Source organism: Cervus elaphus, chromosome 20 (genome assembly GCF_910594005.1).
Source record: "Cervus elaphus chromosome 20, mCerEla1.1, whole genome shotgun sequence".
Lineage (NCBI taxonomy): Eukaryota > Metazoa > Chordata > Mammalia > Artiodactyla > Cervidae > Cervus > Cervus elaphus.
In genome coordinates, this window is record NC_057834.1 from 76,931,514 (window position 1) to 76,945,060 (window position 13,547).

The window sequence follows — 13,547 nt, forward strand, 5'->3', positions numbered from 1 at the left end:
CTATAGTCAGATCCCAAAGAGAAATCCAAAGACAGGTTTCATGTAACATCAATGTGGATCGTGCTGAAGACTTACCTCTGTAAGACTCAGCATCTTCTGCAGTGCTAAGGCTTGGAAGGGACAAACAACGGCCCAGGCTCCTGGACTGAGGGTCACACTTCACTTAAGTGAACAGGATCCCAGTCTTAGAGAACTTAGGACTTGCGGAACAACCATCCGAGACCTGTAATATTCCCATCTGCTCTCAAAAGTATCAACTGTCAAGTTGCTGCATTTTTTCCAGATCTGCCTGATTCACTTTATACACCTAGAGTAAATGAATTCTTTGTCCAAACCTGGAGTTTCAGTGTTCTAAAGAGAGTCAGCAAACCTCATTATTTGTGACATGTGTGTGGTCACCCTACCTCAAGGGGACTGAGAAATATTTAGAATTCACCTACATTCTCTCCCAAAGTGCAGTCTTAGGGCTAGAACACATTACTGGTGTAGTTTTAAGTCCTGACTTAGGCCTAACTCCTCCTTGCCCAGGGAGCTGGTGTTGAGGGATCCTGGGAAGCTAAACCATGGATTCTGTCACTTCCCACCATGTTCAAACATTTGGAAATACTGGACAGACTCATCAAAGAACATCTAAAGTAGTAGGAAATAGACACATATGCTAAGCTGCTGTAGTTGTTAGATATAAAAAGATGACAATTGGATATTTTCAACAGGGTACTATCTTCTTTTTACAGGTGCAAATAGAACAACTCCATGTGGACTTTCAAAAGATATCTGATGAATTACGTATTGAGATAATGACGAGACGACAACAAGAAACTATAAGAAATGAAAATACGTGCTTACTACTTTAAGGATCCTGGCAGGTTTTACCTTTGTGTTAATGTCCGTATGAAGTGGCTTTTCTTCACAATGTGCATAGGGATGATGCATCTCATGTGAATTATTAAGTGAGTTGACAATTCCACTTAAGTACATTGTAAAGGGTTTCATTATAATAGTTGCTAATCTTTGAAATATGCCATGGTAGTTTCAATCCAGAAAAGTTTAAAAGTAAAAAGAAGTTATCAGGGCCTGAAGAATCAGGGCCTGATATACAAATATCTAAGTAATTTTGATTGAAAGTGAAAGTGAAGTCGCTCAGTCGTGTCCGACTCCTTGCGACCCCATGGACTGTAGCCTACCAAGCTTCTCCGTCCATGGGATTTTCCAGGCAAGAGTACTGCAGTGGGTTGCCATTGCCTTCCCCAGGGGATCTTCCCGACCCAGAGATTGAACCCAGGTCTCCCACATTGTAGGCAGACACTTTACCGTCTGGTCCACAGGGAAGTCCTAATTTTGATTGAATTAATTTAAAGAAATGGAGAAGAAGTTAGTAGATAATGATTGATTCATAGAAAAGTTTTAAGAAAAGTATAAAAACAAATCATAAGAGAAAAAGTCTCCATGAAACAGGCATGGAGATGATTTCTTTAAGCCATAATGAACCCTTATACATCAGTGAGGGAAAAGCAACAATCACATTTTTCAAATGGGTAAAAACATGAGAATATAAATGTCTACGTTTACTGATTATAAAAGACATGAGGGGTAAAATTAGGAGGGACCTGTGTCACCTCTCAGATGGACCAGAAAGTAGTTTGGACAGGACATAGGCCAGCAAGGGGGACACGAAATTGGCAGTCTCTGATATATGCTAGGAAGAGTGAAGATTAATGCAAATATATACCACACTTTAAGTGAAAATACTGTTGATACAGCAAGTTCTCATTTAGGAATTTATCTTAAACATTTATGTACCCAAGTTGAAAATGGAATGTGCGGTAGTATATTTATTGATGGGATTGTTGTGATCCCAAAAGACTGGAAACATCCCTAAAGTCCCTCTGTCACATACTAGTGAGATAAATCCTGGGACACACTTACACAGGAATACTCTACAGTCACTGAAATGAACAGGGAAGCTCTATTTGTGCTAAGGTGAGGCAGTCTCCAAGAGGTTGCTGCTCAGCTGCACAGCTGTGTCTAACTCTTTGCGACACCATGGCCTGCAGCACGCCAGGCTTCCCCGTCCTTCACTATCTGCCAGAGTTTGCTCAGACTCATGTCCATTGAGTTGATAATGCCATCCAACCATTTCATCCTCTGTCACCCCCTTCACCTTCTGCCCTCAATCTTTCCAAGCATCAGGGTCTTTTCCAATGAGTCGGCTGGTTCGCATCAAGTGGCCAAAGTATTGGTGCTTCAGCTTCAGCATCAGTCCTTCCAGGGAATATTCAGGGTTGATTTCCTTTAGGATTGACTGATTGGATCTCCTTGCTGCCCAAGGGACTCTCAACAGTCCTCTTCAACACCACAGTTTGAAAGCATCAATTCTTCAGCATTCAGTCTTCTTTATGGTCTAACTCTCACGTCCATACACAACTACTGGAAAAACCATGGCTTTGACTATATGGACCTCTGTTGGCAAAGTGATGTCTCTGCTTTTAAACATGCTGTCTAGGTTTGTCATAGCTTTCCTTCCAAGGAGCAAGTGTCTTTTCATTTCAAGGCTGAAGTCGCCATCTGCTGTGATTTTCGAGCCCAAGAAAATAAAGTCTGTCACTGTTTCCATATTTTCCCCTATCTATTTGCCATGAAGTGACAAGACTGGATACCATGATCTTCCTTTTTTTGAAATTTGAATTTTAAGCCAGCTTTTTCACTCTCCTCTTTCACCTTCATCAAGAGGTCAAGATATATTGTAAGTGAAAAAAAATAAAGATATAGAAAGTGTGTAAGTTGCATTACTGATTTAAAACATAATCAGTATATACACACATTTTCCTCTATTTCTGGAAATAGAAAAGAAACTGGTATCCCTGAGCACAACAGGAATGGACCTGTATATCTGAGATAAAAAATGAGAGGAGAAATAGGTTCGTATGACATATTCCTCTGTGGGTTTTATATTTTGCATGAATTATTACCTACTCAAAGATAAATAAATATAAATAATGAAATAAAAATAAGAATATATGGAATGGAATAGTTCTTATGACAGGATGAAAGTATCAAACACTATGAGAAATAAAAACTCAGCTCCATAGGAGGAATCTACTTATTACAGCAGGAAACAGAAAGTACTAGATATGCATCCCGATACTGTTGTCATTAAGGCTCTGAACTGCTAGTCCATAAGTTATTCTCAGGTGTAAAGTCTATTGGAATGTTGGCTGGAATGACCTCACAATTCCTGCACATTTATAAAGATCATGTATTCAAAGGAGACTCATTCAATTTCAACTCAACATTTTAGGTATTCTTGTCACCTCTTTAATGCTAGCCTCTTGTACTCAGAATGAACTGGGTGTGGTGTCCCTCCTGTGTGCTGCCATCATGCCATGTTTCACTCTGACCACAGGATTTTCATATAATTTTGATATTGAAATAACCTGTTTATATTCTGTCTCCCCTACTGCCTTATGATCTCATCTACTTGATGATCTTCACTGTGTATTTATCTCCCCTACAAAGTCCAGGTGTTCAAAATCCCCAGGTGAGGTGTTCAAACAAACGTGGATAAATACATGACCTTCCACTCTCAGGACCACAAACTGCCATTTCCTCACTCTATTAACTGCTGCCTAGGGCACTCAAAATCAAGAACAGTTTTATGAACTAGTACTAAAAGGATGGGCTTCCCTGGTAAAGAACTCATCTACCAATACAAGAGACAAGGGTTCAATCCCTGGGTCAGGAAGATTCCCTGGAGAGGAAAATGGAAATGCATTTTAAGTATTCTTTTTTTTTTTTTTCCTAATATTCTTGCCTGGGAAATCCCATGGACAGAGGAGCCCAGTGGTGTACAGTCAAAGGGGTTGCGAAGACTTGGAAACCATTCAGCAATTAAAACACCAACAACAACGGAAAGGACTTGGGTGGAAAGTACATGCACACCCGTCTGTACCTGTGCTCTTCTCTGGGAGGGACTGGACACCCCACATGCTCTGGGTTCCTCGAACTTCTCTGCAAGAAAACTATCCAGCAATGAGGCCATCACCTTTGACCCACGAACAATGATACTGTAATTGGCGATACTCCAGTTGTCATCATAAAGCAGCTGTTCAAGGAGCTTCTGTTGAAATAAAGCTATACTTTTCATAGGAGGATATATTTCTCACTGAATATGACACCCACAAGCTGACAGACCATGGCATCTACCAGATAACTCTGCTTTCTTAACACTCAGTTGCCACTTCTCTAACCAAACTCTCTGGAATAAGTCTTGCAGCTTGTCTAGTCCCCAAAGACCCTCTGGTGTCACCAGAAGAATGCCCTGAATACCGAAAGTTTGGATGATTTGGTAAAGGGGGCAGTGAGGATTTCTGCTTTCCCATCAAATCTCCCTGACACACATGAGAAGTGATGCAAACAAGAAACAGGCATACATGTTTCCACCATGAAGTGATCATGGTTTAGAGAAAGGGGTCAAGAGTAAGGGACTGGACAGTTAACAGCAGAATGAAAGGAACCTGCATTGCTCTGATGTTCAGTCCTAAGTGGTCATCTATTGGAATAAAGTTATACTCATCTCAAGACAAAGTTCCAGGTGAAAGGCCTCTTCCAGACTTCATAACTAATAAATATATGCTAATTGCTAATGGAATTAAAGATCTATACAAGTATTTGTTGAACAATTCTGTAGGAAGGCAGCATCATAATCATTTTTTCACACGGTACTTAGTACAGGAAGAGTGAGCCACTCTGGACATCTCTACATCCCTTTCCCTTTTTCCTTAGACTTGTGTATGGCGTGGTCACGAGGGTCTCTTGCCTGTTGACTGGGTATTACACAGTCCTCCCAGGATGTATTTACTAGGGAAATTATTTAGTGTTACAGATGGATTGTCAAAATTCATTAGAAATGCAAATAGAAAGTCCAACTCTTTGAGACCCTATGGACTGTGGCCTGCCACACTCCTCTGTCCATGGGATTCTCCAGGCAAGAGCACTGGACATGACTTAGTGACTGAATAACAACAGCAACAGTGCTTTTATTCTGCTCCCAAGAAAACAAGGTCTGCAAAGACACATATATGCCCTTAGGACTCGTAGGTTAGTATTTTAACCAAAATATTCCTCCCTGCTCCCATCACATGGTAGCAATAGTACTGCTTCATGATGATCAAACTCAATTGTCATGATAAACTACTCCTGTGCCTGCTGCTTTATTGGCAAAAGATGCCCAGAGAAAATAGGCAGCATCTATAGCTTTAGGTTTAATGGTGCCCTTAGTGTGCCCCCTCAATGAAACACTCCCTCTCCAGAACCATAGACCTAGATTTTCAAGGTCAAGGAGCACAAATTTCCCCAAAAAAAGTCACTGGGAGTGACACTGTGTGCCACTGGCCTCCAACCCATGTATTATGCCTATTGGCCACACAGCATCCAATATCGACTTTGGGCTTAAGTTACTGACCACATCCAGAAAAATGGTGTCCCATCCTCTCAAGAGTTATGGTCAAATTGGCATCTGAATTGCCTCCTGAGAGTGTTCCACAATCCTACTGGGCAAACTAGTTCTGAACTGTGTGATTGTGGTAGAACCAGTGGAATTCATGTCACATGATCTTAAGCTGATTCTCTATTGTGTGAGTGGCCAAACACATCCCCAAGAGCTGAAAAAAAGCTCATCTTTGAAAGGACATTGAAGTCCTGCTATGGTCATAGCCAGCATAACAAGGGGCTAACTACAAAGCTATAGCTTTAAAGAGATTTACATGTTCTCCTCCAAATTTGTCTGCATTAGCTTTCCTTTGTTTGCTTATCATTATAAGGCACATTTAAAGGGCACAAAATAGGGAGTGGAATTCAGCTGGGTATATTGAACAGTTGGGAATACTTTGAAAAAGAAAATGTTTGTGCCTAACTATAGTTTGTCCTTGTCGGGCAATGGCTGCAGTTTCTTTTCCCCTCATTCGAAGTAAGAACCAAGACAAAACAGAGTAGCAGTTTGATAGCTGTCCACACCACTTCTCATGCAAGAATGAGATAGACTAGTTTAAGATAATTAGATATATAGTTAAAGATTTTCACTATAGTAATACAATTGTGACATGAGTATTGGCTCCAATATTCTTAAAAAGTAGTGGAGATGAGTGAGAAGGTAACCATTCCTGGTGAAGTACATGTGGATCCTAAAAATTTAGAACAATGGACAACACAGAATGAGGCTAACGGTGGATGAATGCACAGACACTTGGGGCCTTCGGTTTGTATTAGATCCTGCTTTCTCTTTCTGTATAGCGCTAATAGACACCTTCCCCCGAAACTCCGACCCAACTATGTTAAAGTCTGCGGACTTTGATCATGTGGACTCTCTGACACATCAAAAATGGTTCAAGGAACCTTAAGCCAGAAATAGCTTTTTCCTTTAAGAATGAGATCTAAAGAGAGTTTAGCTTGAACACTATCAGTTATTCCTTTACCTTGTGTTGCAGATACACTGAGGCTGAACTTCCTCAGGTGATACACCTCCACCCCAGCTTGTAAGCAGAGCGACATACTTATTATAGCCAAATAAGGAGTAAAGCTCTATCACCTTACAATTTTATAGTCCTGAATCCCTATTTTTAAATTTATTTCTGTGCTCAGCAATATCCAAGGTGCTTTTAGTTTTGCAACATTTTTACAAATATTTTGTCTCAGCGGCTACACTCTCCCATTCTAGAGCTCCCCAAACCTAGGAATTTTATCCCCAAAGGCTATTATTCCCTTGTACCCACATTTTCCACACCTGATGAACTGCACTCATATTTCAGAACTGAAAGTGCTTCAGGTTTGAACTATTTACAATGCTGGTCAATCCACAGCCCATGGTCTTTCACTAAACTCTGAGGATGTGAAAATGAGACTCTTCCTCTCAAAAATTTCACTAGACACAAAGTTAAGTGCACTAGATGACAAACAAGCGCAATTTCTAAAGCAAGATACAGACCACTCATTCTGGAGTTCAGTTCAGTTCAGTTGCTCAGTGGTGTCCAACTCTTTGTGGCTCCATGAACCGCAGCACAACAGGCCTCCCTGTCCATCACCAACCCCCAGAGTCTACCCAAATCCATGTCCATTGAGTCAGTGATGCCATCCAACCATCTCATCCTCTGTCGGCCCCTTCTCCTCCTGCCCTCAATCTTTCCCAGCATCAGGGTCTTTTCAAATGAATCAGTTCTTTGCATCAGGTGGCCAAAGTATTGGAGCTTCAGCTTCAACATCAGTCCTTCCAATGAACACCCAGGACTGATCTCCTTTAGGATGGACTGGTTTGATCTCCTTGCAGTCCAAGGGACTCTCAAGAGTCTTCTCCAACACCACAGTTCAAAAGAACCAATTCTTCGGCACTCAGCCTTCTTTATGGTCTGACTCTCACATCCATACATGACTACTGGAAAAACCATAGCCTTAACAACACAGACCTTTGTTGACAAAGTAATGTCTCTGCTTTTTAATATGCTATCTAGGTTGGTCATAACTTTCCTTCCAAGGAGTAAGCATCTTTTAATTTCTTGGCTACAATCACCATCTGCAGTCATTTTGGAGCCCAAAAAAATAAAGTCTGTCACTGTTTCCTCTGTTTCCCCAAATATTTGCCATGAGATGATGGGACCAGATGACATGATCTTAGTTTGCTGAATGTTGAGCTTTAAGCCAACTTTTAAACTCTCCTCTTTCACTTTCATCAAGAGACTCTTTAGTCCTTCTTCACTTTCTGCCATAAGGGTGATATTTCTGGAGTTAAATTAATAGAAACTGAAAAAAATTTCATTTCAGTTAAATTGTCTCATTGACTGTCTTCCATTTCAGTTCGGTTCAGTTCAGTCGCTCTGTCGTGTCCGACTCTTTGCAACCCCATGAAACACAGCACGCCAGGCCTCCCTGTCCATCACCAACTCTGGGAGTCTACCCAAACTCATGTCCATCGAGTCGGTGATGCCACCCAACCATTTCATCCTCTGTCATCCCCTTCTCCTCCTGCCCTCAATCTTTCCCAGCATCAGGGTCTTTTCAAATGAGTCAGCTCTTCACATCAGGCAGCCAAAGTCTTCCATTTAGGAAAACATTTGAATCATTCTTCAGTTCAGTGGCTCAGCCATGTCCAACTCTTTGCAACCCCATGGACTGCAGCATGCCAGCCCTCCCTGTCCATCATCAACTCCTGGAGTTCACTCAAATTCATGTCCATTGAGCTGGTGATGCCATTCTTACTTACTTAAGTAATTATTCTTACTTTTTCAAAATAGTATACTTTTGTCAATTATACCTATAGGATATAATTTTAAAAGGATTTTTCCTGAACCAGTGACAAACCACGGAAACTGAAAATAAAACTCAAAATTTATTTGTAAGTAATAATATATATCATGTTTATAATATGTATAATATATATCACATTTCAGAGCCAAACATATCTAAGTGGCCTTACGGTCTTCATTGTGAAACATATATCTTTATACTCACATTGACAAAAACAAAAAGTTAATGAAAACAGAAGAGAATAGATCAAGAGATCCAGAACAAGACCAAGAGTGAGGGAGGAAAAGAGAGAGAAATTTCTTGGATCCAGGTAACTGAGAAAAGATTAACTTTATTTGGCTTTAGGTCATGTGCCCAGTCTCGCCCTAAATGCATCTCAGTGGCTGAGGGATTACAGGGCCACGGTAGTTTACCCAGTTTGGGTTCAAGTCTTGAATCTACCAAGGGAAGTCTCAGAATTCTAGAAAAATTTGACCCTGATATTGTAGTATACACCTTTAGAGTTATAACACACTTTGCAGCTCCAAATATGGTCTCATTCTATTTTACAAAATAAGCATACGGCAATCTGGCTAAGGATTGTTATACTTTTCTAGCTGCTTTTTCAGCTAAAGAAGTCTGCATAGGGAATATGTGCCAAAGCATTTGCTCTTGGGGAGGTCTGGCCATAGGACTTTGAGATTATACTCTGCCTGTCCTTCTTTTCCCTCACTTTCATCTGAAATACAAATGGGGTGGTGAAACCCTGCTTCATAGGGTAAAAACCTGTAACAGAAACTGCAGACTAAGGGAAATTCTTGAGCTCATCTTATAGAATGAGCAGGTAAGGGAAGAACTTGTTTGAAAACTCCTTCCTCCTGTAACACAGCAAAACTGTCTGAAACCAGATTAAATCAATATAGCTGATCAGAGTCAGAATAGACCCGCCTGCCCCATAGGGGACCTACATTACAGGCCCTGCAGCCTTACTGGGTTGCCTCACAAACTCTCTGCTGCAAATCTCCTGCTCTCAGTGTTTTGGCTTGCAGCTCCTTGGGCAAAAGAACCTGGTTCCCTAACATGAGCAGTCAAGCTTTTAACTTACAGGTTAGTACAATGCCTTAAAGGATACAGAAAAGAATGGAAGGAGTCTGAATCAACCCCTAACCTCCAAATCTGGATCCACACTAGTAAAAGAAAAGAGGAAAACTAACAAAATAATAATGAAGCTCAAGAGGGAGGGGATATACATGTAATTATGGCTGATTTGTGTTATTGTGCGGCAGAAACCAACACAACAGTGTAAAGCAATTATTCTCCAATTAAAAAAAATAGTGAATATGTCTGGGCTATAAAATTGAGTAAGTAATAATATATATCACATATGTATATACACATATTTATTTTGCTAATGAAAAAAAAGATCACCGAGTTAAAAACACTTCTTAAAAAGGAAAGAGGAAGGAAAAAATGAAACATTTTTCAAGTGAATATTCGATTTTGGTTTCGTTTCTCATAATCCCCACCACTATCTGGATGGCTTTTAGTAACCAGCTAGCTTTTCAGCTTCTTTTTTTTTTTTTTTCCGGCTTCAGAACATAAAAGTTGGTTTCCGGAGAAGCGAGACGCAGGAAGAGCCCTAGGGCGAACCAGAGCAACTGACTTGACGCCCGGCTGCAGCTCCAGGTGAGTCTGCTCTTAAACTTGACCTTACAAGCACACTTCGGTTAAATAACAATAAATCCCCCAGCGCAGACCCTACACTGGGGGAGGAGAGGAGCAGATGGAGGCGCGGGGCAGGTGGGTGGCGACCGGCCGGGCGCATTGTTCGGGCAGCTCGGGGTCTGCTTTTGGTTCCAGGCTGCTTCCGAGCTTATCGCCCGGATGCGCCGCTGCTCCTGGAGCATCTAAGCAGCGCTGCAGCAAAAAGCAGAAGAGCAGGTACGTCTTCTGAGGAAAGGAAGTTGAAGACCCAAACTCACCCTTACTCCCCAGCCCGCCCTGCGAACAGAGGCTATGGGTGCGGTCTCTTCTACCAGCCCCCTCTTGCCCTCCTCAGCCACATCCTGAGTGCACCCGTCTGGGCAATGGCCAAACAAAAACGATGGTCCTAGACATAGAGCCAATTTAAATCCTAAAAGGACCCGCGATTATTTTTGTCTTAACGTTTGATACTCCGAATACATACAGAACTGTTTTCTTTGGAATAATTCAATCTCACTCTTACCAAAAAAACCAAAAAACAAAAAACTGTTATTAATAACTGTAAGATCTAATCATGTTTGTTTATCATGCATTGTTTTTAATGAGCGGCACATACATTAACAGCCTCAGAATAACTTCTGGTACTTGCTGAAAATCCCCAGTGTGGGGTATGTTTGACTATCAAATAATTCTTTAAAGTCATCTTTAGAAACTTGTTGGTCATCTTCTGCCTTGTGTTAGCACTGTTCTTTTCTATTTGTTTTGTTTCTTTTTTAAGGCTTTTTGTTGTTTTATATTTATTTTTTAGGCCATGCCTTGCAGCACGTGGTGTGGGGGAGGGGGAATCTTAGTTCCTGGACCAGGGCTCTAACCCCTGTCTCTTGCATTAAAGCACGGAGTCTTAACATTTGGACTGCTGGGAAAGTCCTTCCAAGTGCTTCGTTTTGAAGGTAAAAGCTTGTTGGTTTTGGTCCCTCAGTATACTTTGAGTTAAAATACAAAATCTTTGTAGACTCATTGACTTACACAAAGCTTTATCAATATTTGGTCTCAGATATAAACTCTGCAATTTCTCTTGCTTATAGCTATTCACCTTAAAATGAAAGTTATTTTACAAGCCAAAGTGAATTTATTCAGGAATAGTAGAGTTATTGCAATTTGGGACAAGTGAGCTATTAAAAAAAAAAAAAAAAAGCCATAAGGAAGTCCAGCTAAGAAAAAGAACATTATAGAGAAAAGTAAGGGTCTGGGAAGGTTGGTTTGGAAAGAAAAGTCAGAGTTCAAGGGTGATGACCAGTTCTCATTGATTGAGTTGCTGGGGTAGTCAATTCTCGTAGGAGATGCAGTGTACACCTTTTCCTCTTGAGGGTTTGTCATTGGTAACTCTTTCCCTGTTAAAAATTTTTCCCTGGGGGTCTGTAATTGACAATTCTTCCATAACTGACCTCCAGTCTGTAGTTCTGCAACAAGCCCCCTTCTGGCTTGCTGACTCCATTTGAGTGAGTGAAGTTCATGTTTTTGGCGGGGGTGGAGGGTTGGAGACACAGAAACCCAGTTGGCTCAGAATCCGCTTGCCAGTGCAAGATATGCAGGAGACACCAGAGATGTGGGTTTGATCCCTGGGTCAGGATCCCTTGGAGGAGAAAATGGCAACAGGCTCCACTATTCTTGCCTGGAGCACACAGCACATACATGATGGGGGAGGGGACACAGGCCTTCAAGTGAGATCTTACTTCCCAGACCAGGGACAGAACCAGCACCCTCGTCTGTGAAAGCACAGAGTCCCAACTACTGTCAGGGAATTCTCCAGGTTTTCCTTTATTAATTTTGACATAACACAGCAGTAAAAGGTCATGTTTTACTCTCCCATTTCTGCTCCAAATCCACTATAGAAAAAGACAAGAAATCATACAGAACAAATCTGTTACATAAATAAATGTTTTTTCTCATAGAAACATTTTAGATCCCTTATAATTCTTGACAATTTCAGGTTACAGAGCTCACTGACATAGTATAACACACTGTCTATTTGAAATAGTACATGAATCAAGAAAAAACTTTTTTCATGCTTTAGAGCCTATATGTTACCAGCTGTAGTGTAGTGAATCAAGAATTGTTCCTTTACATACGAACTGCTAAGAAAAAGAAGGTTTTGGAGGTAAGTTCCTTTTTCAAGGCATCAACAGATAATAAGCACTGTGAACCTTCAAGTTTGAACCCTGGCAGCCCAACTCCAGAACCTGTACTTGGACATCCCAGGGCAGCTCTGAGCTCCTCCAGCCTGACTCTCCCCCCATCACTGTCCTCCCTCTCAGCTATTACCACTGGATCTCCCCAGCCTGCTCATCTTCCTCTTGGGCTGTGTCCTCCCACTTGCTTGCAACCAGGGAGGGAAGTGTCACAGCCAGTCCTCCAGTTTCATTCAGTAATTACTGTCCCTGTCTTCAGACATTCAGTTGTAAAGCAATACTTACATAGAATTTACTATGTACCAGGATAATTTTTGAAGTATTGTAAGTATCATGAAATCATGAGCTAGTTAATCCTCCAAATAACCCTAATGACAGATTGAGTTTTATGTCTCATGCTGCCATTTTACAGAAGAAAAAACTGAGGCACAAAGAAATTAATCTTCTCAGTCATCACACAGCCAGTAACATATGGAAACATGTGGATGTTGCTTAGTATTGTTTTTGAGAAAATAAAGGAACAGTCAAAGCCTTCTGACTTCTGTCTGTCTCCTAAGATCATGAAACATCTAATCATGGTGATGAAATCATTTAAAGTAGAGCCTGGCCCAGATGTGAGACCCTGGCATATCTAGCCAGACCTTATAACACCCTAGTTGCTTGCATCTCTTCTCTATCTGCTTAAATAACAAGAAATACCCTTTAATTTCAGGTAGTAACCGAATTATTAACATGTGCAACTGTGTTAGGTACCTTCAAGATCTGTGCTGTTTTAAGAGAGAGCAACATCTTTATCTCAACTTCTTTCTCTCACAAGCACTCTTCCTCCAGCCTGTTCTACTCCACTGATTGCTTCATCTGGTCACCAGTCACATTCATTTTTCCTTTGTTGGCAAGGTTTTCCCTGATTAAATTCCATGTAAATTCAAATCCCATTCCCTGCTCATTTCCTTCTGAGCATTTACCACCCTCTAATATCCACATATTTGGATGTTTTATTTTTTCACTTTCTATATTATTTGTCTCCTTTACTAGAATAGAGATCATGAAGCAAGAATTTGTATCTGTCTTGTTCACTGTTTGATGCTGAGCTTCTAGAACAGTGTCAGCACATGGAAGGTTCTCAATAAATATTTGTGCAATTAATGAGTGATCAAATCATTCTGGAACTCAAGAAATTATCTGTGGTCACTCCTCATCCCGCTCATGTCCCATCTGTCTCTACTTACCCCCAAAATGTTAGTGTTCTCAAAGCTCTATCATCAGTGCTTTGTGTTCTGAATCTGTTCACTGTATGCCTCATGTGGGCAAGGTTGCGTTAGGGTTCATTTAAGAAGCAGTAAGATAATATACATACTGTACCTATACAGGCCTTGGCATGCT

At 40.9% G+C, this 13,547-nt stretch overlaps 2 protein-coding genes across 7 annotated transcripts in view; both read left to right on the plus strand.

The window, feature by feature from the left end:
- Window positions 1-4,148, plus strand: part of LOC122676930 (guanylate-binding protein 6-like) — a 33,193-nt gene extending 29,045 nt beyond the window's left edge. For 2 of the 3 annotated variants that reach the window (XM_043876531.1, XM_043876532.1), the window contains exon 12: window positions 735-860. In XM_043876531.1, the coding sequence (XP_043732466.1) occupies window positions 735-854 (120 nt within the window). In that variant the 3' untranslated portion in view covers window positions 855-860. Of the gene's footprint in view, window positions 1-734; window positions 951-3,831 lie in introns of those variants that run through there. The other variant, XR_006335668.1, reaches the window with a different exon arrangement.
- A 5,718-nt stretch (window positions 4,149-9,866) lies between these two features.
- The window catches only part of LOC122676933 (guanylate-binding protein 6-like), a 33,208-nt gene continuing 29,527 nt past the window's right edge, over window positions 9,867-13,547 (plus strand). For 2 of the 4 annotated variants that reach the window (XR_006335673.1, XR_006335674.1), the window contains exon 1: window positions 9,867-9,957. The gene's annotated coding sequence lies outside the window, so the exon portion shown is untranslated. Of the gene's footprint in view, window positions 9,958-10,067; window positions 10,213-10,867; window positions 10,926-13,547 lie in introns of those variants that run through there. The other 2 variants (XM_043876536.1, XM_043876537.1) reach the window with 2 other exon arrangements.